The 27430-nt window shown below is 41.0% G+C and overlaps 2 protein-coding genes across 10 annotated transcripts in view; one reads left to right on the top strand and one right to left on the bottom strand.

The window, feature by feature from the left end:
- The window catches only part of LOC129163042 (gastrula zinc finger protein XlCGF57.1), a 436254-nt gene that overhangs the window by 183339 nt on the left and 225485 nt on the right, over nucleotides 1–27430 (top strand). The gene's annotated exons all lie outside the window — the stretch shown is intronic.
- The window catches only part of LOC139063649 (gastrula zinc finger protein XlCGF57.1-like), a 28730-nt gene continuing 16963 nt past the window's right edge, over nucleotides 15664–27430 (bottom strand). For 7 of the 9 annotated variants that reach the window (XM_070546183.1, XM_070546178.1, XM_070546175.1 and 4 more), the window contains one exon: nucleotides 15664–18537. In XM_070546183.1, coding sequence (XP_070402284.1) covers nucleotides 17319–18419 — 1101 coding nt within the window. In that variant the 5' untranslated portion in view covers nucleotides 18420–18537 and the 3' untranslated portion in view covers nucleotides 15664–17318. Of the gene's footprint in view, nucleotides 18538–24729; nucleotides 27063–27430 lie in introns of those variants that run through there. The other 2 variants (XM_070546198.1, XM_070546199.1) reach the window with 1 other exon arrangement.

Here is a 27430-nt window from a genome sequence, read left to right as displayed (position 1 = left end):
TGCGCTAGCAAAACGGCAGCTTACAGAGTCCTTTTAGCGAATAGCTGAGTTAGCTTAGCGCTAGCTCCCTTGTGACACGGCGTCATCAAACAAAAACACAGTCTAGCAACTGCACACTGAACCTATCTTGTTTAGCCAACTGTCCCAAACTATGATTTCTCTTGATGACAAATCTAAACTTGTTTAAAAAAAAACTAGTCTTCTATCTTGCATGTCACATCAGGAACATTGCTAAGCGGAGTCCCATTCTGAACTAGAGACAGTTCTCCACTCCTTCATCTCCTCACGCTTAGACTACTGTAACTCTCTTTTCACGTGTCTGAGCAGAACCTCCCTGAACCGTCTACAGGTGGTTCAGAACGCCTGTGCTCAGCTTCTGACCAAGTCCTCCAAACACACCCACATCACCCCGCTTCTCCTCCAGCTTCACTGGCTGCCAGTCAACTCCAGGGTTCATTTCAAGATCCTGGTTCTGGTCTTTAGGGTCTTACATGGTGTAGCGGTGGCAAATGTGTATTATTTATTTGATATTCTGAATAAATATACAACATTACCTTGCTTGATCTTTATTGTAAATATCAGAAGATTATAGGGCTTAATCAGAAGATTCTAAGATTCTTTGCTTTATTAAGCAATTATACACACTTCGTTTTCATTCATGAAAGAGTCAGTTTTATAGTAAAAAATTATTTTTATTAGAAGAAAAACATGACAAGTGAACTAAGCATTTACCGTGAATGGATGGGTCTAAAAGCTAATGTGTAAATGAGGTGTCGGTCAGAACTTCTGAATCTCAGAGAGCGGCGTCTCCGGATGAAAAAGAATTTGGTTTGCAATGAACTATGAGGTTGATTGTTATCAAAGCACATTCAGACGTAATTTTCTGTGTTCTACTCACACCCTTTGGATGACCTTCGTCCGGATCCGGAGGTCAGGAGAGGTCGGATGACCTCGGGGCACCCAGGTCCAGTAGATTGACCGTAAGCACCGACTTTCTCCAGTCTCAAGTGATGTCACCAGGCATCACAGGATGGAATCAGCTTGTGTCTCAGAAATAACTCTTAAGGAGTGAATAATTCAGCTTTGTTCTGCAGGAAGTGTTTTTCGACGTATAAAATCTTGGATGTTTATGGAGTCTTGCAACAGGTGGCCAATCTGAGCTATTCTCCAGAACTCTCCAGTACTGAAGAATCTCTGTCTGGCTTTAGTTTTAAAGTTTATTTGTTATGGTTTTCACAGCCAGTCAGAGGCTGACAGAAAGGAAGATGTTACCAAGGCAACCTTAGAAACATGCCTTTGTTAATATGGAAGTCCTGATCTGGGTAAAAGGTTAACTATGTGTAAGGGACTTTAACGTAGCCGTGCTTGTTATGGTGGATGTGCAGGTGTGTGGACCTTGTCGTCAAAACATGGGGAACACATTGCAGTCTAGCAGATAAACAACATCCATTCAATGAGTTAGATCAATGAAGCATTTCATTTCATTATAATATAATTACCATGAGTAGTCATAAACAAATGATTATTTAATGATTATTAGATTATAAGTCATAGAAGGAGTTCATAATGAATTATTAAAATCATTCTTGACATTAGCACTGATTTGAGCTGTCTGGATCTTCTGTCTTCTGCAGCTGAGACCTTGAGGAAAGGAAGCTAATGTTATGATTTAGACTTGTGGAGTCTGAATCCCAGCTTGTGTGAAGGTAGACTTGTTTAAAGGGAATACAAGCAGTGTTGTCTCCTCTCTGACCAGATGTTGAATAGATGGTGGAAGGTCAGGCTGTACCTAAACTGACCATTGCTGGACGCTTCACATGGACAAGCACCATCATACATTGCAGGGCTGGCTCTAGATAATTTGGTGCCCAAGGCGAGAGTACCCATTTGCCCCCCCCCCCCCCCCCCCTGTGCCTGTACGCCTCTCACCCAAACCCGAGTCCACCCACCCACCACACATTGGAAAAAGCACCTCTACAGTTATTTAGTTACTAATTTTTTTATTTTTAATATTCACACAGCAACTCTTTAAAGTCAACAGCCTGAAGAATAAATGTAAGCTTGAAAGACAAGTAATCTGAGTATATTACAATAACCAATGTAGCGTTGTTAATCTACATAACTAGAATTTAACGCTGTTGCTATTTCAGCTTTGTTTAACCCTGAGAAAGTGTGTGTGATGGATGTGTGAATGTAGGTCTCAGAAGGTTTTTATCTCAGAGAGAGAAAAACGTTTCTGGGTGAAAGAATTTGGTTTGCAGTTAAGCTAAAATCTGTGTTCTACCTCACCGTTCAGACGACCCTCTGTTCAGATCCGGAGGTCAAGGGAGGATGTTGATCAGCCTCTGGGTACTCGGTCCGGTAGAGGAGACCAGTGGTACCGATTCTCTGGTCCTAGAGTTGCCGCAGGCACACAGGTGTGGAATTGGTTTGCATCTGAGCAGATTCTTAAGGAATCTTGTAGCGTCAGCTTTGCTGCAGATGGCGTTTCTGTTGAAGCAATTCTATCGGCATGACAGAAAAGCTTTAGTAGAGGTTTCGAACGGCTGACCCGATCCTCTGGACTCTCGTTGCCACAGAGAGATTTTGGTGAGCTCAAGAACTGAACTTGAACTGAGGAGTTAGGTTTTAAGAGACGGCCGGTAATCTTATTCTAACGAATTAGATTTTGACATGTAGATTTAACATACCACAGAACACGCCCTCTCAGAGACAGAAAGTTCTGGGTTGTCATGTGACAAAGACATGTGAGTGCAGTTAACCTTAACCTGATTTCTGTGTCCTGCATGGTGTGTATAAGTGCACATGACCTTCTTGTCACGGTTAAACATTACTGATTATCATAAATAATAATTATTATTATTAACCAAATAATAATAATTCATTTAAGTAATTAAATACATTTATAATGAACCATGATGATTATTTATGAACATTGTAATAGACAGTGAAAAGAGTTTATTAAAAATGATTATTTTAAATCTTGAAGTGTCCTTCGTCTTACGGATGGAACACCAGTCAGACTGAAGGGGTGGTAGACCGACATTCAGTCTCCTGTGATGGATAATTTGTAGATAGAAGTGCAGCCAGTACAGCTTGACCCAGCTGAGGAAGTGTGACCTTTAGGTCACAAATGAGGCCATTCATGTCGCTACACCAACAACTCAAAATGCCGTGCAAATGTCATTGGGGGGGGATGATAAATCAAAAGCAAAACTCAAACATCAAAGTGTTTAGAAGAAATATTCCTCATTATGGTATAATCCCAAGGTCTGCATAGGGAAGAAACCTGTTTACTGGAAAGAGTGGCAAGTGAAAGGATTAAATACTATTGGAGATCTGTTTAAGGACGGGGCGTTTTTGTCATATGCTGAACTAGTGCAAGAGTTTAACTTAAAGGGAAGGGGTCACTTTTGGAAGTTCTTGCAAATGAGAAGTTGTATTACCTCGCAGCCATATAATATTGAAGACAACACTGTAACTGAGTATATGAAACTTCCAACTAGTAAACAAAAAGCCTCGCAGTTCTATAGAATCATTAACTCTCTCCTCAGTGATGATTCCAACCAGTTAAAAATGATCTGGCAGAAAGACCTTGGCATAATGTTCGATGATTATATATGGAAAACAATTGTTGTTAACTGTGGTAAACACGTAAGAGAGGTGAGGAGTAAACTCACACAATATAATGTGCTAAACAGATACTATTATACGCCATCTAGACTGTTTACAATGAAGCTAGTGGATGATGATTTGTGTTGGAAATGCAAAACGAGTATTGGGACGTTCATGCATTGTATTTGGGAATGTGCTCCTATCAGATGTTTTTGGACCTGTATTGTCAAGATCCTAAGTAATTGGTGTGGAACAGACATCCCTTTTAACCCAGAACTGTGCTTATTGGGAGATAAATCTCAGTTGCCTAATGTAAATAAGTGTAATTTTTCAATCATCTCAGTGGGGTTAATAACAGCCTGTCGAGTCATTTTAACACTGGAAAGCAGCAGAATCTCCAGAGGTTAAGGAATGGGTCTGTGCAATGGCCGAATCTGCATCATATGAATGTATGCTCAGTAGAATGAGTGAAGACAACAGAGAGGGAACTTCTCACTGGGATAGATTCTGGAACTTTTTAAAGACAGACAAAGGCCTTGGGTGAAATCAAGCACGTTATGTGACTGCTGTTGTTCCAACTTTACGTGTCTGCAGGAGTTATATGATTGGGACTTGTATTCAAAATCAACTGTTACAACTGTATGTTTAGTCCCTCCATGTTTAGTATCTATTGAGACTGTTATGTACCAGCCCCTCAAAGAAAGTTCAATAAAAACTTGAATAAAAAAAAACATCAAACTGTTATCATAAAGAAAGTTCTTCTTTCCATTTTGTTCAATTGCTGTGGCCAGTCAGCAGGATCCATGGGGCCAGCTCGTACATGTACACAGACATCTGTTGAAACTGATGGTGATGTCTCTTCAGGCTGTTGGATTGGAGCACCGAGTCTGCTGGTGTTGGGTTCTTCTTCTATGAGAACACACACACACACACACACACACACACACACACACACACACACACACACACACACACACACACACACACACAGAGGCGGTTTTACCATTAGGCATAGGTAGGCGGCCGCCTGGGGCCCCCTTGTGTTGGGGGGGGCCCCTAACCCTGACCGCCGGCACCCCTCTGTTAATGCCACAATATTCTTATTACAACCTGTGGCCGCAGACGGGATTGGGCATGCGCACTTCTCATTACCATAATTCCTGAACCGTTCAAGATCTGCGATGTGCAAAACGAATAACGTGTCAGTTCGTCTGCATGCGTCGGGGTAATTCTTTCTATTCTTTCTCCGTCAAAATAAATAGTCAAATAAGGGAACTATCTGGTCAACACAAGCCCTGCTTTTAACTGTTCTGTTTTCTTGTGAAAATTGTTGCAAAGAGATATAATTTAACTTGATTAACACCAGAGCCAGGCGCACAGCACCGTTGTCTCAGTCACTGTAAATGAGGGAAAAACAAATTGATCGGATCCTTTTCTGACCTTCCCCACCTACAAAGTTTAATTACAACAGTCAAACGTGACAGAGCCTGGATTTGTATTCTGAACAGTCTAAACATGTTTTAAAAAGAAACATATGACAAAAGTGGCACCTGCTCAGTAAAACCATCAACAGGGTGAAAAATATCAAAATATTGTAGGCAGAGACGGGCTACAACTTCTGGATCCACTTTATATAAATCGTTTATTGATTATCGTCTTATGGAAGATAACTTTGACGTACACGAGCGACCAGTACTGGCTGCTGTCACCTGTTGTGAGCAGCTCTCTGCTGTCTGAGGGTAGGCCCCACCCACAACGCCACGGCTGCTGCGGTGTTTTCTTTACTGTGGGAAACGGGTAATAATGGCTCTTTGATGGGAACAGGTTGCTGACCCCTGGTCTATGTCTATGCGAGGACAATAAAGTTTTGAGGTTTTACAATTACTTCTGGGGGCAGAGTTGCAATGACATGCGCACTGCGTTGCCCTAGCGCCAATTTAAAACAGAAAAGGCGGACAGGGATACAGGGCCAACATTACCAGTAATCAAAGATGTACTCGTTACATTTAAATCGGATGTCTGGGCTAATTACGGTTTTGGGATCCTGGATGTGAAAGAATCACTTAGCACAGTATTTGTTTACTATTTTTAAGTTCAGTAATATTCTATCTTAAAGCTGCTCTACCGAAAACATTATTTCTTATATTATTTAAGTAATTATAGGCAGCACACTTTAAACATTATTGCTCACTATAGTGAATAGATGTATGTTCTGTTTTTCAGGGATTTCGAAATCAAAAAGAAATTGAAAACTATTCTACTGCTTTTATTAAGTAATGAAAATTTTTGTGTGAAGAATCGTGATGCATTTCAGACTCAAATCGAATCGTTAGGCAGATAATCGGAATCGGATCGAATCGTGAGGCAGGTAGAGATGCACACCACTACTATATATGTTTATATTCCCCATCATTCTGCTCGCAGGGTTAAAAACAGGTCATGATAAGCTTCTTTCCGTTACTTTTATTTTTAAATAATAATAATTAACATTCAACACCATTACATTTCTGTTTTAATTTAACTATCATGGATATTTAAAGTGCCCTGGTAAACAATGATATGTAATGCTTCCACTTGAGGCCAGAACTCTCTCACCATCCTTCTGCTCCGTGAAAACCTCAACTGGTCATCTGCTTGTGCGTAATCATATGTCTCCAGGGAAAAACTGAAACATCTACAGCCGTGAGGTTCGCTTTGCCTCAGACAGACTTTTTGCTGTTTTATGTTCTGGCTGAATCCGCGATCCGCTGCCACAGGGACTGGAATAACAAATGCTTCTGCATTAACATGAGTTGTGGTGAGCTCAGGAAGAGGCTGCTGCAGAGCAGACTTTCATACGTTAACCCAAAATAGAAGCTAATGTTTCAGTTTGATGTTGAAGGTTGTCAGTCATCCAGGTCATGGTAATCCAAAGGGCTCAAGTGAAGGCAACTAGACTTCTTTGGTTCCTTGAAGAAGTTTGGCTTTTAATCTGAGGAGCTTTGTCAGTTCTAACTGGAATATGGGAGAGTCAAGCTTATAAGCTGTAGCTGTCTGTTGTTGTTTAACGAGCAGAAGCTGTGGTGAAAGACGTGGGTTAACTTTTAGAGAGGTTATTAATCTCCCCCAACGATTAAAGGTTTCTCTTCTAAAGCTTCACCTCTGCCTTTCTATTTTGCTTGCTTATTCCATTTCCGTCAGATCCTCTTTCTAATTTTAACTGGAAAGTCAGAGCAACGATCGGCGCATCGCATTTAATGCATTTATTTGTGATCCAACAAGTGGCAACCCCTTGACCGTTTTTCTATTTTATATATTTTTCTATAATATATATATTATATTAGGTACATATATGTATCTATAAAATAGAAAACAGCCAGTTTTATATATGTCACTTATATTCAAAAGCTATATTAAAACATATATTAAAACCTAAATGTTTATATTAATTCTTTCCATGTAGGTTGTCAATTGCATAATATTTCCTATGTTTACCTATGGTAAAGAAAGGAGATATTGTACTGCAGACCCGCACATGCAGCCGTAGACTATTCATCACGTCTTCCTCATTCTTCACAGGCCGTGATGCGCTTGGATGAAAACATCTACCTCTTTAGCTCCTGATCAGCTGATGACAGCTTCAACACACCGCGCTGCTTAACGCACACATTTCCTTATCAGTAACAGAAACGATCGTTTTGTTAAAAGAAGACGTAATTAATTAGTTTGCTCATTACAGAAAGAAATATTTTTATTAACGCGGTTATTTTAAACGACGTTATTCCCATCACTGGTCTGTTGTCTACAGCAGTGAGAACACTGAGGGTCTCTGCCGAACCGGCCAATCATCATCGTGTTTGTACGTGCGTTACCGACACCTCTCTCTCCCTGGCTGCAGCTGAAGTGTGGCGGTCAGAAAGCCTCACACTGTTGCTCAACGTTCGACAAGCACATAGTAACGCACAACCTTCCGTCCCCAGTAACGGTAACGGCGTTGCAACAGTGGGAAAAGTAATTAATTAGATTATTCCGTTACCTAAAAAAGAACGCCGTAAGTAATGCCGTTATATTTAAACGGCATTACTCCCAGCACTGGTTATACTGTATATAATCATATTTTGTTGAATTGACAATATGTTTAAGTCTAAAGTGTTTAATAATGTGTCCAATGCTCTATAGTAATGAATGATGGGTTAACATGAATGTTCATTCCTATAATGATTTATTCCTGATCTTAATTTACACCAGATTAGTATATTTGTTGATTTTAATGTTTAATTATCAATATATTCACACTTTAATATTATTGTTAATGGTTAATATAGTCACATCACATAAATGTTTGACATTTTATTCCACATTAGGTGAAATAACCTCTAAGTGTTGGAGAAAGGAGTGGTGTCTGAGGTCTTTGATAAACGCCCACTTCAACTTCTCAAATTCTGATTGGTCCAAACTGATAAAGACTCTTTAAGGAAATGAAATGTGTCTGATTAGCTACAGCATCATGACCCAGTCAGAGCCCTGAGGTCAGCATCTCAGCTGCTTCTGGACCCCACCACCAGATGAAAAACAACATCTGATGGAGCCTTAATTGCCACTTACACATTAGCGTCGGTACGGTCCGGGGAGGATAGCGTCAGTTCGGTCTCGATGGGCGGTGTAGTGTTTACATGTACTGTAAATCTGAAGGACTTCTCAGGAATGTGGAAATCCCCGAGCCGCTGGGCGAAAGACCGCGATGTCCACCGCTCGTTAAAGTCACCAAACCGGTTTGTAAGCAAATACAAGTGTGGCCAGAAGGGTCTTCAGATGCTTTACAGGACTGTTTTAGCTCCACGGACTGGAGCATGTTTAAGCAGGCTGCCACCTACAATAACACCACTGATCTCCAGGAGTATGCAGAGACTGTTACAGCCTACATCAAGAAATGCATTGAGGATGTAACAATAACTAAAACCATAACTGTCCGTGCAAATAAAAAACCATGGATGACAGGAGAGGTCCACAGGCTGCTGAAGGAGCGAGATATCGCGTTCAGGAAAGGAGACGAGATGAGCCTGAGGACAGCTAGGGCCAACCTTTCCCGTGGTATCAGAGAGGCTAAGAGACAGTACTTCAGGAAAATATCCCGACACTTCAAAGACAGCAGAGACACACGAAGCTTGTGGTGGGGCATTCAGACCATCATAGATTACAAGCCCCCTCCACGGACCTGTGATAGCACCATCTCCCTGCTGAACGAGCTGAACACCTTTTTTGCTCGCTTTGAAGTGCAAAACGGTACCACAGCACAGAAGATTCCACCTCCTCCTGGTGACCAGTTGATGACTCTGTCCCCAGACAGCGTAAGGAGATCCCTTAGCAGGATCAATGCACGCAAAGCTCCGGGTCCTGATAATATTCCTGGCCGGGCACTGAGAGACTGTGCAGTGGAACTAACTGATGTCTTCACAGACATCTTCAACACATCACTTATCCAGGCTGTCGTTCCCACATGCTTTAAAGCCACATCAATTATTCCGGTCCCAAAAACATCATCTCCCTCCTGCTTTAATGACTACCGTCCTGTTGCACTTACTCCCATCCTTATGAAGTGCTTCGAACGGTTAGTCATGCAACACATCAAGTCTGTTCTTCCCCCCTGCCTGGACCCCTTCCAGTTTGCATACCGGCCCAACCGCTCGACCGATGACGCCATCTCCACTGCACTCTACTCAGCACTCACACATCTGGACAAAAAAGACTCGTATGTCCGAATGCTGTTCATAGACTTTAGTTCAGCATTCAACACCATCATCCCCCAACAGCTTACTCAAAAACTGGTCCAGCTGGGTCTCAACACCTCACTGTGTAACTGGCTGTTGGACTTCCTCACTGGAAGACCAAAAGCAGTACGGGTCGGCAGAAACACATCCAGCACCATCATTTCAAACACGGGGCCCCCCCAGGGATGTGTGCTGAGCCCCCACCTCTTCACCCTGCGGATCCACGACTGTACACTATTACACATCTCTAACCTCTTCATCAAGTTTGCGGATGACACAACAGTGGTGGGTCTCATAAACCACGGGGATGAGACCGACTACAGCAGACCTGGGCATTTTACGGCCCGCGGGCCACATACGGCCCTTTGGTTGACTTTGACTGGCCCGCGTAAGGTTAATTGGAAATTACAAAATAAATGTATTTTCTCATTTTACCTCATGCATGGGCTAAGGCTGCATTGCTTTTATTTTGAAGTTGTTTTTTACGTGCACAATGACGCAATACGTATAGCAACAAGTGCCTGCGGTTGACATGGTGATTGTAGCCCCAGAAATGTCCGCTCATGCAAAAAAAAAAAAAAAAAAAAAAAGAAAGAAAGATGCCAAATACAGGATTTTCAACAAAAATTGGACTGCTAAGTATTTTTTTTTTACGGAAGTCGGAGGCAAAGCCGTGTGTTTGGTTTGCGGGGAGGAGATTGCCGTGTTTAAGGACTACAATTTGAGTCGGCATTACGACAAGAAACACTCTGAAAAATACAAGAACTCATCTGATGCTGAGAGGGCACGGACATCCGAAGCTTTGCTAGCAAAGTTGCAAAAGCAGCAAGGCTGTTTTACTAAGCTTCACACATCCAGGGATGCAGCAACCAGGACCAGCTTTGTGATATCCCACAAAATAGCTAAAAACAGCAAGCCGTTTTCGGAGGGAGAGTTTGTCAAAGAGTGCATGGTGGACTCCGCAGCACTAATATGCCCTGAAAAAAGGTGCATTTGAGCAAATCCCGCTGTCCAGGTGAACCGTGGGGAACCTGGAGCTTCAGCTGCAACGTGAAGTGGCAAGTTTAGACTTTTTCTCATTGGCCTTAGACGAGAGCTGTGATGTCTGCGACACAGCCCAGCTGCTCGTATTTGTCCAGGGATAACGGACTTCAAGCTCACAGAGGAGCTGGCAGCAATGCGGTCGATGAAAGGGACAACGACAGGGAGTGATCTTTTTACAGAGGTAAATGCGTGCACGGACACTCTGGGATTGAAATGGGAGAGACTGTCAGGTGTCACAACAGACGGTTGTCCAAATCTTACAGGGAAAAATGTCGGACTTTTGAAACGCATGCAAGATAAAGTCACAGAAATCGATGCAGATCAAAAATTGGTGTTTTTGCTTTGTATTATACACCAACATGTGTTGTGCAAGTCAGTGCTAAAAATCAACCATGTTACTGATGTTGTTACTAAAATAATAAACTTCATCAGGGCACGAGCGATGAATCACAGACAGTTTGTGGCTCTTTTGGAGGACTCCACACAGCTGTCAGATGGCTCAGCCTGGGGAAAGTGCTGAAGAGGGTTTGGGACTTGAAAGCAGAGATTCAGGATCTCTGCTGGATTTCGACTCTTCTCTTAAGGAGGAGAACTTTCCAAACCTGAGGAGACATGCTCAGAAGATGTTGGTTTTCTTCGGCTCTACCTACATTTGTGAACAAACATTTTCAATGATGATGTTTACAAAATCCAGGTAAAGATCCTCTCTCACTGATGATCATTTGTCAGCTGTGCTTCGCATCTCAACCTCAGACATTCAACCTGACTTTGACGCACTCGTTAAAGCCCAGCAGAGACTAGATTTCTCTCATTGAATAAGAAAAAAATTGCTTAAAAACACAAAATAAGGTGTTTGGACCACAAATGTAGGCAACTAGCAGTGAACTGGGACACTTTTTTTTTAAACCTCTTTCTCAAGATCACAGTTCAGTGATTTTATTTTACAGACAATACTGTGTGTCTGTAGAATGCTAAGAACCTCTTTCCAACAATATTTGAAACTCAAAATGTGTTTTGGAGTGAATGTGACTGAAACTGTTAACTAATATAAGTCACAAATGTTTAACAAAAACCAAATGCGCACTTTGTTTACCATTGCCTTGGGAAATTTGAATAAATCACATTTTTGTAAGCCAACCTCACTTTTTTTGCTCATTTATAAGATATAGTCTACTCTTACCAGCTTGAAAAAGCGATGGTATTTACTGCTTTTTATAAAGAAATACCATTAATATTATGCATAATTGACTTCAGCCTTTTGGCCTGGCCCTCCACAATATTTTCTATTTCTCATGTGGCCCCATGGAAAAAATAATTGCCCACCCCTGGACTACAGGAACGAGGTGAGCCGCCTTACCACAAGGTGTGCTGACAACAACTTCTCTCTAAATGTGGAGACGACCAAGGAGATTGTTGTGGACTTCAGGAGAGCACACACTCAGCATGCTCCTCTGACCATCAACGGTGTGTCTGTGGAGAGAGTGAGCAGCACCAAGTTCCTGGGTGTGCACATTACAGAGGATCTCTCCTGGACGAACAACACCATAGCATTGGCGAGGAAATCACAGCAGCGTCTCTTCTTCCTCCGCAAACTAAGAAGAGCAAGAGCACCAGACCCCATCCTGTACACTTTCTACAGAGGCACCATCGAGAGCATCCTGTCGTGCAGCATCACTGTGTGGTTCGGAGCCTGCAACGTTTCCTGCCTTAAAACCCTCCAACATGAAGTGAGAGCAGCAGAGAAGATCATCGGGGTCTCTCTCCCCTCCTTACCAGACATTTACAACACCCCGCCTCACAAAAAAGGCCCTTCGCATTGCGGCTGATCCCACTCACCCAATGCAAAGCCTCTTCGAGCTGCTGCCATCAGGGAGGAGACTGCGGAGTCTCAAGGCCAGGACCAACAGACTGAAGGACAGCTTTATCCATCAGGCAGTTAGGAAGCTTAACTCCCTCCCGGCTCTCCCACCTCTCCTCTCTTTTCCCCCACAGTCTCTCTGAACTTGGTTACTGTTTTTACACAAAATGTTTATTTTCTACCTAGCGAGAGTTTGAGAGTAACGTAATTTCATTTCTCTGTATGTCCTGTACATGAGGCAGAAGTGACAATTAAACTGACTTTGACTTTGATAATAAGATAAACAAAGGCAGGCATGTGTGGCTTTTGGAGACTCTGAACCACATTATTTTATTAAATTGCTGTATGTGTCCTCATAAGGCGCATTCGGACTGTAGGAACCTTTTGTAGTTCCTAGGACCTTTCCAGCCCCCTTTTGCGTGCGTTCGACAGTAGGAACTAGGAACCTTTTACCGTAGTTCCTAGAACCATTTTAGCTCCTACTCTTGAGGATGGGACTTTCTGTGGTTCCTACGGAACTAACGCGATGTCTGCGCTTAGTGAGCTACGCCCCTTGCTTGATTTCTGCATCTTTTCTGTTCCGGATCATGTTTGTTTATTTAGAAACAGACGGGACTACATCCCGGATACTCCTGCTGCCGCTAGCACACCTCGCCAAACCTGAACAGGTAAATAAAACCTAGGCGTTAAGGCGTTAGAAAGTGTTTTGTTTCTTCTCTTGACATGACGTAAAGAAATTGTCCATTTTTGGATTAAATCAAAGAGCGAAAGTCGCCGAGAGCGAGCATGCTTGTGTGACAGATGGCCGTTTGTTCTCTATGAGCGCTGCACTCCTCCTCCCCGCGTAAACCGTCCTACCCGGTGTTCCTGAGCATGTGCGCGCATGCGCACAACACAAAAAGGGATTGCACGTTGTCATATTTGCAGGAAAATAGGTAAGTTGTAAGTATTACTACTTTTTATTGACGTTGATACTTGATTTTTTGAGTTAGGGTTTGTGTCATGTAAAACACCGTAAAATTATCCTACGGGTAGGACGTTTTGCCAAAGTAGGACGTTTTCTCAGAACACCGGCTCTTTAAAAGCCCCGATTGTGTCCAGCTGCGCGAGAGCGTTTACCTGGTGTCCTGACAGACAGGTGGGGCAGCGTGTCTGAGCTGTACACTGGGTGAATGGAGGATTGGTTTTACGGGTAAGGGATCCTTTTAGTTTTTATACAATTGTTTGGAAAGGCTGGGGCTTTATGCTGCGTGTGTGTGTGTGTGTGTGTGTGTGTGTGTGTGTGTGTGTGTGTGTGTGTATAAATGCACTGTAGGATCAGTGGTGTGGATGTGCCGATTACCCATTGTCTGTGGGCCCTTCCCATGAAACATAACAGGTAAGCGTGTGCTGATTAATTGAAAAAGAAGGAAATCAGCAGTTTAATAATTATTTCCTTCCTTTTAAAAGAAAGCGCTGGCACAGCTGTTTTTGTTCAGTTGATTATTTTGTTATACTTATTTTTCCTTTTATGAAACTCCTAATGTTTTCATTGTGAGTCACTTTTAGAAAGGGGGTCTGTGACGACTAGAAGGTTGGCTGTGGAGGGTCGCATACGTGAGAGGGCTCAGCCGTATTACCAGTTAATAGTGCATGTTTTTATTCTTTTTCTTGTTTGCATGATTGCCGTGTGTATTAAGTAAATGCATGTTACACAGCCCTGGTTGTTTTGCCTCCCTCCTCCAGCAGAAGGTGTCATTAGTCCCCTCTGGGGTTTTTAACTGTCTTGTTCCTTTTTTTTTATATAGAACTTGCTTCATGCATTGTGTGTAAATAAACTCAAGTTTGGAGGAAGACATTGTCTCAGCCCATTGTTTGATCTAGCGTGATCACTCTCCGTACCTAAAATAATAACAGTCATGGGGCTCTAGGTTCACACTTGTACCAAATTAATATGTAGTCAATTCACTTTCTTTTGGTGAATTTCTACTTTGTTCTTGATCGTCGCACGTGTGAACCATGTGCACGAACACATTCAGTGCAAACACACGCGCAGTTAAATGTCTTAAATAGTGTGCATTAATTTTATATTACAAGCAGTAGAGTTATCTGTAATATGTTTTAATGGTGGGCTGCAGGGGCGGCGTTAGGCCCGGCTACTTGGGCTGAAGCCCCGGATCTTTCATGATAAGCCCCGGATCTAAATCGCGGAAGTAACATGCAGTACCAAAGTCACACAGAGAGGGCGCAGCTGGCAGTAGTTTGTAAAGTCCCATTTAGTCGTCACACACACAGGTGTGTGGTGAAATTTATTCTCCGATTTTGACCCATCCCCTGAGTTGCAGACACGCCGCGCTCGGGAACTATTTGGTGGTTTAATCCCCCCAACCCAACCCCAATCCAATGCTGAGTGTCGAGCAGGGAGGCATTGGGTCCCATTTTTCTCAAAATCTTTGGTATGACCCGACCAGGAGTCGAACCCCTGATCTCCCGATCTCAGGGCAGACACTCTACCACTAGGCTACCTAGTCAGTATACAGTTTACCTGAGACTGAAGAGAAGCCCTTCAGCAGCTGGCTTCTGCAGTCTGAAACGCATGAGTGAAGATGGATATAAGGACGTTTTTTTAGACCAAAAGTACAACGACAGAACCCCAGCTCTGATGAGACTGGTGTTGACTCAGGTTTGTGAGTCTTATTTGAAAATATTTGTTGTGCTGCTGGTTTGCCTAAAGTTAGCTTACTATCAGGTAAAGTTGTTGGAGAAAGAAAGGGAATATTCACTATCATCTCACACTAAACACTAACAGGAACAATACTCTGCCCTGAATATGCTGAATATGTAGCTTCAGATTAAACATTATGTGGTACAAGACAAATATATATGATGTTGACTAGTGCGTGTCACGTGTGTGCGCGCATGCGTGTGTGTGCGCGTGCGCGCATGCGTGTGTGTGCGCGCGCGTGTGTTAAGCCCCGGATCTTCTTCAGTCCTAAATCCGCCCCTGGTGGGCTGGTTTTATTAATATGTGTGATAGGCTGGCCGATCAACTGGTTGAGACGCCAACCAGTCCTGCTACATCTACATACAAACAGTCCAAAGAACTGGGGGTGAGCGTAGCCTCTTTGTTGCCCTCCACATACGGCCCCTTGAACACCCAGATGGTCTGTTACACATACGTTTCTGGTTCTGATCAAGTGGCCAAGCAGTCAACAATATTTACATACAAACAGTCCCAAGTCAATACATATGTCTGTGGTCCCAAGAACTGGGTGTGAGTGTAGCCTCCTTGTGGTCCCCCCACAACATGATGAACACGGGCTTTAAAAACTCTGGACATCTCCTGTGATTTAGATTCATCATATATTTCCCCCAGTTTCAGCTGAGTGTCTCATTTACTAATAAAACATGATTGTGAACTCTCTCTCAAGTCAAGTTTATTATATAGCCCATTCCATACACAAAACCGTAGCACAATCTGCTTCACATAGTTAAAACAATCACAAGTGAAATGAAATAGTTAAAATGTCACATCATGTTGTGTAAAATAAAATCAAAGAATATGGACACAGAACATAGCACACAAAAATAAAAGCATATTCAGTACAATTATTGGCAGCACTTTAGTTTAAAGTCCTCTAATTACTTTGTGCTTACATGGTAATTACTTAGTAAGTTAGTGTATTATAGTTTCTGCGTTCTTAAACTGTTATTACCATGTAACTCAGGTTTAATTCTAGTTTTTATTTTATTAATAATTCCTATTATATACTGCTTTACAGAATAACTACACTTTATTACAACTATCCACTTGAATTACACAATAATACACAATAAAACAGCACAGAATAGGTATACATATAAAATACATATAGAATAAATTTAACACAGTACAGATAAAGACCTAGTAGAGCACAGATGCAAGGATAGATTAATGGAAGGCATCATGAAAAAGTTTAGTTTTTAATCTGGATTTAAAAATGGAAATGGTGGGAGAGGTCTTGATGTCTATTGGAAGACAGTTCCAGAGACGGACCGCATAGCAGCTAAAGGCAGCCTCTCCGTGCTTGGTGCGGGCTCTGGGTTGTACCAGTTGGGATTTATCTGCTGACCTAAGTGATTTTGAAGGGTGATACGTTTCAAACATCTCTGCTATATACAGAGGTCGTTGGCCATTTAATGATTTAAAAGTAAGTAAAAGGTCTTTGAAATCAATCCTGTAAGTTACTGAAAGCCAATGTAAATATTTTAAGATTGGTGTGATGTGATCATTTCTTTTGGTTCTGGTCTCTTGCTCTCTGTCTCTCTGCTCTGTGTAATGCACAGCCTTTAGACATGAGGAGAAAAAACCTACAAGATGCAGAAAAAAAGGATAAACCTCCAACCTTACTACTGTCAGCAATAAACGCAGCAAAACTTAACTTTCATGACCAAAAAAAAAAAAAACCCATAAAAATTATTCAGTAAATCAGGAGAGCAGGAACAAGTCTTATTTCTGATTTTATATTTTTTACTTCAATTCAAACTATTTAGACTTGTGTGTTTTCATCACATTTAGCTTGTATTTTATATAACATATCATCAGCTTTACAGGTTAGCTGTTCCTGTCTGCTTAAAAAGTTATGTTACTAACCTTCTAAAAAAATACCCAATCATTCACATGAAGTAGATTTGTTATTCATTATCTGAAAGTATCTGATTAGTTTCAAAACCTAAATGTTTTGTTTAATTTGGTTTTCAGAATGTCACTACTTTACTTATACTTTAAAAAATAATATATATACTGATGTACTGAAATACAGAGAAATCAACTTGTGAGTACAATGCTTGTTAATATATTAAGTATAGCATTTTTAACATAAGCACATTCACACATGGAAAGTAGCAATGTAAATAAATCATATGGCAGTAACTCTGCTGTACTTTCATTGTGTAAAAGTAGCTCACGGGCCAAAAAAGGTTGGAGACCCCTGCAATAGATCGTTCAGCCCTAGTGGATGCTTAGATGACTGTTTAAAGTTTTCTTTCAGCAAAATCTTCATCCACAGAGCTCACAAGCAAAAGGTTTCTGTCCTTTAAGGACTCTCTTGTGACCGTTTGAATTGATCTTTTGGGTAAATCTTTTCCACCGAACTCACAGGCAAAATGCCTGTGTGGACTCTCATATGACTGTTTAAAGTTGTCTTTCGGCTAAATCTTTTTACACAGAGCTCACAGGCGAAAGGCTTCTGTCCTGTGTGGACTTTCATATGACGGTTTAAAGTTGTCTGATGGCTAAATCTTTGCCCACAGAGCTCACAAGGAAAGGGCTTCTGTCCTGTGTGGACTCTCATGTGTCTGTTTAAATGCGTCTTTTGGCTAAATCTTTTTACACAGAGCTCACAGGCGAAAGGCTTCTGTCCTGTGTGGACTCTCATATGACTGTTTAAAGTTGTCTGATGGCTAAATCTTTGCCCACAGAGCTCACAAGGAAAGGGCTTCTGTCCTGTGTGGACTCTCATGTGACAGTTTAAAGTTGTCTTTTGGCTAAATCTTTTTACACAGAGCTCACAGGCGAAAGGCTTCTGTCCTGTGTGGACTCTCATGTGACTGTTTAAAGTTGCCTTTTGGCTAAATCTTTGTCCACAGAGCTCACAAGGAAAGGGCTTCTGTCCTGTGTGGACTCTCATGTGACTGTTTAAAGTTGTCTTTTGGCTAAATCTTTTTACACAGAGCTCACAGGCGAAAGGCTTCTGTCCTGTGTGGACTTTCATGTGACTGTTTAAATGTGTCTTTTGGCTAAATCTTTTTAAACAGAGCTCACAGGCAAAAGGCTTCTGTCCTGTGTGGATGCTCATGTGTTTGTTTAAAGTTATCTTTTGGCAAAATCTTTGCCCACAGAGCTCACAGGCGAAAGGCTTCTGTCCTGTGTGGACTCTCATGTGACTGTTTAAATTTGTCTTTTGGCTAAATCTTTGTCCACAGAGCTCACAAGGAAAGGGCTTCTCTCCTGTGTGGACTCTCATGTGTGTGGTTAAATTAGTCTTTTGGTGAAACCTGTGTCCACATTGCTCACAGACAAAATGTTTCTGCTTTGTGTGGACTCTCATGTGTTTGTTTAAATGTGTTTTATGGCTCAAGGATTGAAACCTGGCAGCATCAGTCTCCTTATTCAAATGGAGATGCTCTCCCTCCATACTAGACCAGAGTTTTTCTGTTCCTCCTTTTTGTGGAGAAAATCTAGGTGCTGGTGGTTGACACGAGCACTCTGTTCTTCTGAAGCTTCTTATTTAACCAGAACCACCAGCTGAAAATCTGTAGGAAACACAGAAACATATTATGTGAATGACAGACAGCTGTAACTTTGTTTTCACACATATAACAGTTGTATTATTTCTTTAAACTGACAGTAGAATGAAATGTATTTACAATTGGAAACTGAACTTTGAGCCTCTATAAATCATATGAGCCTTAACCCTCAGGCTTCACTGTAATTTTCATACAAAATAGTAATTAGGACAAAAATCGTACGCTTGTAAAAGTGGCTATAAAAATGTATACATTAATGTTTTTTTTTTACTTTTTTTTCATAAATCTGTTGAACAACTTCAGCCCTGCTCAAACATAAAAAAATTCAATCATTTTGAGGCTTTTAACCCCTGAAATGCCAGTTTGAATACTCAAAGTCATTGATGTAATTTATGAAAAAAAAAAAAAAAAAAAAACACTAAAACAGAGTTATTTTCTAAAAAAGACATTTTTTTTTGCCTGGGGTGTTTAGTACAAATCTGTCTTGATTATGTTATGAAATATCTAAAAGTTTGAATTTTTTTGCACTTTATAGCAACAGATTTAAAATTTACTATACACTCGAACAAAAACATCCACTTTTAAAACAGCTTTAAAAATGGTCCAGATTAGGGCTGGGCGATATGGACCAAAACTTATATCTCGATATCTTTTAGCTGAATTCCGATATACGATATATCTTGATATTTTTCCTCCTAACCCTAACAGTATTGACTCCTATCAGCGATTATACTGTAATGACTCAGAGTCTCTGGTTGCTCATTTATGAGTATTAATTTTGGGCTACTGTCGCCGTAACCCACGCCTTACAAGCTCGTAACTTTTTCTACAGAATCGTTCGTAACGGAGTATTTACTAGCATAGCAAACCAGAGCGGAAAAAACCGGAACAACATTTCTCACCTGTTGAGCTCACCTTCAAAATAAAACGGTAACCCTATAGTTTACTATTCAAACCCTTACAATACGTTTGAGGTAATTTGGCCACTCCGGCTTTCCGTAGTTGTTTCCTCATTACAAAGGGGAGGGAGGGGTTTGGCTCGTCTCTCCGCACAAGCAGGATGGAAAACAGAACTCCGTTGGAGTTAAACGTCCCCAAATAATTAAAAACCAGGATGCCAAATGCGAAGTTTAGAGCAGCACATTTACCCAGAGGCTCTCAGATTGACCAAACTTGTAAGAATACATGTAAACGCCGCTTAAAGACGGAGCAACATGTTAGTAGCATAGCGGCTAATCGCTAGCATAGCAGTTTGACCAGTTATATCGATATAATGATATAAAGTCATCTTATATCTTGTTTCAAAATTATACCGATATTTTAAAAATATCGATAAATCGCCCAGCCCTAGTCCAGATTAATATTTTTTCTGCTTTTTGGGTCTAAATCTTGGGATCAACTTCAGTTCTGATCGAAAAAAATCAAATATTGAGTGTTCATCTAAATTTTAACCCTTTATATGCCAGTTTGATTATGCGCATTTCTTCTGGCACTCGAGGAGTACAGACGCTTCCTTCTTTCACTCCCTTATCTTTTTTTTCCAAGGCTCTTTGTCCTGTCTGCCCACAGAGCGCTTCTCTGCATTTCTTCTGAAAAACTCTTATTTTTTACAAACCATGGATTTGATAAACTGGTCATTCAATGCGATCGATAAGATTTTTTCAACAATGAGAACGGAGCAGGGGGCTCCCACATGTCCACAGGGGACGCACCCAGTGGGATGTATTTTGGATTCCTGGAAGGAGTGGAAGATCATATGCCTCTCCCAGCTGTCCACTGAGGACATCAAAGACATGTGGATATTTAGTCTGATGATGACTGGATTTCTCCGGATTGGAGTTGGAGGATATCTGGTTTTCTGGAAATTTGGGAAGACGGGAGCAATTGGAGGGCGACCAGCACCCGCGGAAAGCACCGTCCGTGTGTAGACTTCTAAGACTGGGATGTTACTCGAGGTGAACCGTAAGCTGGACAATGTTCTTTTTTTTATTTTTTTTATTTGTTTATCAAGAACACATATAAACTTACATACATTGCATTGTATACAACTTAAATGACATATTTTCTCAGACATTTCTTTCCCAATCTTTTTTAACTTTAACTTATCAGACAGAAGAGAAAGAAAAGAGAAATAAACAAAAACAAAACAAATAAAAAAGAATAAATACAAGGGGAAGGGGGGTGCTTAAATCCAATGTCTACCTAAAAAACAGAAAGGAGTAAGTGTCAGATTCTTTTCAATATAGTCGCAGGATGGGTAAGTTGCTTCGCACTAAGGAAAAGATTTGAGATATTCCAGAAAGGGTGTCCACTTGTGGATAAATTTTGCAGAACTACCCTTCACTGTGAGTGAGATCTTATCCACCTTCAAAAATGTCTGGACAGTGTTAAGCCATTGCAATGTAGATGGAGGCGTGGGAGATTTCCAAAGAAATAAAATACACCGTCTAGCAAGGAGGGAGCAAAAGACCAAGATCTCATTTTGCTGGGGAGTTATATTAAGAGGCGTCATTGGAACTCCAAAAATGGCTATTAGAGCGTCCTCTCGGATTTTTATTCCAAAAACCCCCGAAAGTACAGAAAAAAAATCACTCCAAAACTTGTTAAAACTCGGACAGAAAAAAAAAATATGGCTTAGATTGCAAAGGGAGGTGTGACACCTGTCACATTGGTCTATGATTGAAGGAAACATCTTAGATAAATGGGATTTTGAGGAATGAACTCTGTTTATCACTTTAAATTGTATAAGCTGTAGCCTAGCACATGGTGTACTTGAACGCATGATGAGATTCACCTTATCCCACCATGATTCACCCAGTTCAAGACCAAATTCACGCTCCCAGGCAGTTCTGATTTTACCTGGTGAGTCAGATTCAGTTGCCATAAGCATACAATATATATTTGATAAAGGTGATTTTTGATTAGGCCTAGCAAGCAGGAGGTCAACCCATGGAGGATCAGTGGGGAGAATCGGGAAATTTGGAAACAGTGATGAGACACAGTGTCTAATTTGAAAATAGAGAAACAAGTGAGTGGAAGGTAGGTTAAACTTTGAGGATAGCTCTGAGAAACTAAGAAAGACATCATCTCTGTAAAGGGCTCTCATGGTCTTTATGCCTCTTTCGTGCCACATCAAGTAGGCGCTGGTAGTGGCAGGGGAAAATAGATGATTCCTTAACAATGGTATAATCTGGTAGAGGGTGATATGAATTTAAAATGTGACCTGAACTGAAACCATATCTTAAGTGTAGAGAGCACTACGGGATTCGAAGCAACAGAAGAAATTTTAACAGGCAGTGATGAATAGATAAGGGAGGCGGGTGAAAAATATGAAGAAATAGATTGAATTTCAAGTTTACACCAAATCAGATCAGGCGAATTTAACCAGTAGGTCAGCTTATGAATATGCGAAGACCAGTAGTACATTAAAAAATTTGGTAGGGAAAGACCCCCATTAGAGGTAAACTGTTGTAATAAAGAAAGCCTAAGTCTAGGGGCTCTTCCATTCCACAAAAAAGAAGAAACCATCTGGTCCAGGGACTTAAAAAACCGCATGGGCAAAAATAGGGGGATACACTGACATAGAAAGAGAAATCCGGGTAGTACATTCATTTTGATAATATTAATCCTGCCAATTAATGACAGTGGGAGGGAGTTCCACCTCTGGAAATCTAATGTAAATTGTGAGACCAGGGGGGCAAAATTCTCAGAAAACAGTAAAGGTAAAGTTCGTGTAACATTAATCCCCAAGTACCTAAACCCCGAGGGGCTGAGCTTAAAAGGAATGTCAGACTGCTCCAGTGTTAACGTTAAAGAGTTCACAGGGTAACATTCACTCTTAAGCAAATTAATTTTATAACCAGAAAAAGAGCAAAATTTGTCCAAGACAGATAAAATCGGGGGGAAACTACACAAGGGGTCAGCTACAAACAAAATAAGGTCATCTGCGTACAGGGATACCTTAAGTTCAACACCTGTACGGACAATTCCATGAAAGGAAGAGAGGGATCTCAGAGCAGCAGAAAGAGGCTCTATGGCTAATGCAAAAAGAAGGGGAGAAAGAGGACACCCTTGTCGAGTGCCACGGCCTAGCGGAAAGTAATCAGAATGAACTGAGTTAGTAATGACACAAGCCTGAGGGGATGTATAAAGAAGTCTGATCCAGGACACAAACCTTTCTCCAAATCCAAACCTCATCAGTACAGCAAAAAGATAATCCCATTCAACCCGATCAAAGGCCTTCTCTGCATCCAGAGAAATGATCACCTCAGGAGACGAGGCAGAGTGAGCAGAAAAAATTGTACTTAGCAATGTACGTGTGTTAACAAACAGCTGACGGCCTTTAATAAATCCATTCTGTTCCTGTGAGATAATCTGTGGAAGAATGCCTTCAAGTCGAATTGCAAGTAGTTTGGCCAAAATCTTAAAATCTACATTTAGGAGAGATATGGCCTGTAGGATTCACATGTTGTGGGGTCTTTGCCTTTCTTCAATAAAACTGAAATAGATGCCTGCCTTAAAGTGGGGGGCAACCGGCCATTTTGTAGTGATTCATTATATACATCAAGAAGCAGAGGGGCTAGTTTGTCTTTAAATTTTTTGAAAAACTCAGCTGGAAATCCATCTGAGCCTGGGGCCTTACCGCTCTGCATACAGTTGATTGAGCCAAGAATTTCCTCTATTTTAATAGGAGCATCAAGCTTATCAGAAACTGATTTATTTACTGTGGAAAGGACAGAATTTTGGAGGAAGGCAAGCATCTCATCTGAAACTGACTGTGATTCGGAGCTGTAGAGATTGCAGTAAAATCTCTTAAAAATCTCGTTGATAGAGACAGGGTCAGAAACCAGATCGCCAGACTTGTCCTTAACTTGTGAAATTATGCGAGAGCTGGCCCTACGTTTCAATTGGTGTGCTAGAAGTCTACTTGGTTTCTCACCATGCTCGTAGTAGGTAGCACAGGATCTAATCAACAGACGTTCTGCGTCAGCTGTTGTGAGGAGATCAAGTTCAGTCTGTAAATCCTGTCGTTGTTTCAGTAGCACCTGTGATGGATTAATGGCATTTTGGTTGTCCACGTCTTGAATTTTTGCTGAAATTTCCGCTACCTTGGCCCTGACGTTTTTGTTAAAATTACTAGAATAAGAAATAATCTGGCCACGCAGATATGCTTTCAGTTTTTCCCATAATAATAAGGAAGAGACTGAATCACTTTTATTAAAGGCAAGAAAGTCATCAATTGCTGAACGGATGAACAGGTTGAATGGATCATCGGATAGTAAGAGAGTACTGAACCTCCAAGAAGGGCAGGAGAGAGGTCTACCAGTGAAGTTTATATCGAGGGTTAGCGGAGCATGGTCCGATATAACAATTGGGTGGTAATCAGATGATGTAACTTTACGCATCAGAGAACCATCAACAAAAAAATAATCTATACGGGAATAAGATTGGTGTACTTGAGAGAAAAAGGAAAACTTTTTCGTTCGTGTATTATGTGTCCTCCAAGGATCTACATACCCATTCTGTGAGATGAAGTCAGAGATTGATTTGGACATAGAGGACTGAGTGAGAACACGAGGTGAGGAGCGGTCTAGTGTCGGGTTCATTACACAGTTCAGGTCACCAGCAAGAATTAAACAGTGGGTGTCAAGAAAAGGGAGAGTGCTAAATAGATTGTTTGTAAATTCAGGGTTGTCAAAGTTTGGAGCATAAACATTGACCAGCAAAACGGGAGTGTGAAATAATTTACCAGCAATTATAAGAAATCTACCATTTTTATCCACAATTGTTTTGGAAACCGTGAAATCAACTTTCTTACTAATTAAAATAGCTACTCCCCTGGCTTTAGAATTAAAGGTTGAATGAAAAGTCTCCCCAATCCATGAGTATCTGAGCTTGCAATGATGTGTATCTTACAGATGTGTTTCTTGTAAAAATACTATATCTGGATTTAGACGCTTCAAGTGTGAAAATATTTTAGAACGTTTCACCGGGTTGTTAAGGCCTTTGACATTCCAACTTAAAAATCTAACTGAAGAAGAACTTGGTGAGGCTTGTATATGACAGGACATGTGATCAGTCATTTATAACATAAGTAAGTAGGCACCCCCCTCCACAAGGAAAAAGGAAAAAAAATAAAAATAAAAAAAATAACGGAAGAAAAATACACCCCCTACCCCCACCCCCGTTGGTCGCACTGTCCTTCCCCAAACGAAGGAACGGTGCAGACTCCTATGGGAGTCATTGATAAAGTTGTACTTTCAGCAAAATAGCTATGGAACTAGGATTGGGACAATATTCAGCGTAACTTGTGCAATATTCAGTGTAACTTGTACCAAGTTTTGTAACTTCGAACATGTTTCATCACATGTAACTTTGGATTCGTAACTTGTAATTCTCAATTCGTACTTGTATTCTTGTTTTGCAACAGGAACATTGTATTTTGTACATGTATTTTTTATTTTGTAAAATCAAACATTCATTCAGAAACATGAAACTTTTGTTTTGTAACTAGCAGACTTCCAAATTGAAAAAAATCAAGGTACAAGTTTGAAATCAAAACTCTCAAAACACACATTTCATTCTGCAGGTACAAACCAAAATCCTACAGTGTTACAGATCTTTTTGTCTTGATTCTAGTGTCAGTGGGAGGAACTTGGGTGGAACCAATGAGAGCATGAGTCTTAGCTACCAATCACGTTTCTCGAATTCCTGTCCAATCATTGGGAGAGGAGGGCAGAGCTGTAGAGAAGATAGTCCGGATGTCCGAATCCACAGGAAGGGTGCTTATGAGTACGGATCCTCGCCGGTCTAGCAAGGCCGGGTCCTTGAAGACCGCTAAGACCGGAAGTCAGCAGCTCTGAATTCGGACAGTCTAGCCTTCACCTCTACGGTGACCAGTAGGTCCCGTCACAGCCGTGGCGGCAGCTACACGCAAAGGAAAAATGCTAAAGCTAGCGAAAATCCAGCAGGAATATTAAGGAGCTACAGCAGCTTCACGTCCATCAGCAGCATTTGTTCACAACCGTTTTCAGGTAAAGTAATTTTGTTTATTCTAGAAGCTTTCAGGACTTACATGTTAACTTTAGATGGCTTCATGTATGTTTTAAGCTACAGAATGAACTTGTTAAACATACACAACACATTACTACAGAGTATTATCTTGTAGGTAATTCATATAAACCAGGGGTGTCAAACATGCGGCCCGCGGGCCAGATCGGTTAAATACGGCCCGCGAGATGGTTGTGTAAACTTTATTTTCATACTTTACAATGTAGAGTGAAAATAAACTCATCTTTGTGAGCAAGTTTTCTCTGTAATGAGTATAAATAAAACAAAGCTGCGCTCAAGACTCACACAAGAACTTGAATCACATCCTGAAGTTGCCTGCCACTCAGGATGTGACTTCTGATATTGATGTGCTGGTGAAAGCTAAAAGATGTAAAGTAAGATGAGTCAAATATACTTTAAGTGCTGCATGAAACTGATCTTGCCTTGTGATCTGTAAGCTCTTTGAATCACTAAGGAATGTTTTTTTAATTTGTTGATTTTTTTTTTTTTTTTCAAATTTTCAAGTACACTTCAGGTGTTGTACTTGTACTACACTGTCCTCAGGCTCCAGCCTTGTTTTATATTGATTGTATTAAAACAAATAAAACAATCAGAAGTTTTTTTTATTTACCGGTCCGGCCCACTTGGGACTAGATTTCCCTCAATGTGGCCCCTGAGCTAAAATGAGTTTGACACCCCTGATATAAACCAAATGCATTTTAAACGTTGAATGCAGTAGGATGTTTTCTAATGTAAATTGGACCTTAGAACTTATTTTGCATCAAATGAGGGTAAAACGTTTTAAAAAACAGGCTTTTTAATAAAATGAACTGTTTTCAATGTGCTTTTGTTTATTCAACTTAAGCCTAATAATGATCAGATCCGTCTTAAAAATGTAAATTCTCTGTAGTTTTCCCTGCTGCTTTTCTTTAAACTGAACAGAATCGGTGTACTGCAGGTTATGTTTTGTTTTACATTTTTCTATAAAAAACAAACAAATTCTTATTTAATCTATTACAGGTCAGCATGCACTGTGCTGCACATCTGCCTCTGTGCTGGTGAAGTTGTGGGTCTGCAGGATGAGCGTGAGGAAGATGTGTGTGGAGGAGGTCAGTGGTGCTCTGTCCTGCAGGAGGTACCAGCAGACCACCACTACTGTTAACAGGCAAGTCATTCACAGAGATGTAACAGCCGTCGTCTGAGCCAGCCCAGCAGTCCCTGTAGATGGACGATGGAGTGGACAGTGAGAGGAAGTGTCCCAAAGCTCTCTCTGCAGACCGTCCTGTATGATGTTCCTCTGGTCAGAAACGTCCAGCCACGGGTCTGCCCCAGCCCTCCATCCACGTCTGGATCCTCCTGCAGCAGATCCAGCTGCACTGTTAAAGACTTCCTGCTCACTCAGTTTAAATAAATGATCCAGGAAGAGTCACTCTGGTTAATCCTGCTTTAACGGTACGAAACTGGTCCATACTGGTTTTGATCTGTAAATAAGTGTAACGTATTATAAACAATCTTGTCTCCTTACCATCTTTTAATTTTCTGTTCATGTAATATGTTCAAAAACATCTGTAATAATAAAATTGGTGATAAAACCATTGACCAGAAAGAGCTACCAGTTAGTATTTGTTTTAATAAACGTGTTCAAATATCAAACAGCTAAATAACATTAACATGATGAATTTTTATTATGTGAAGTGCCTTGAGAGAGAGGGTGCTCGCTGCAGAACTACAAAGGCGGAGCTGCACCATAGGGTGGAGCTGCACCAGAGTCAGCCTCGCCCATTCACGCAAACTCAGCCTAGCCCACTGACTTCCGTTTTTGTTTTTCAACTTTATCGCAAACTAACCT

The sequence above is a fragment of the Nothobranchius furzeri genome, chromosome 2 (assembly GCF_043380555.1).
Source record: "Nothobranchius furzeri strain GRZ-AD chromosome 2, NfurGRZ-RIMD1, whole genome shotgun sequence".
Taxonomy (NCBI): domain Eukaryota; kingdom Metazoa; phylum Chordata; class Actinopteri; order Cyprinodontiformes; family Nothobranchiidae; genus Nothobranchius; species Nothobranchius furzeri.
The sequence above is the reverse complement of the archived record's forward strand: the minus strand, read 5'-3'. Positions and strand labels throughout refer to the sequence as shown.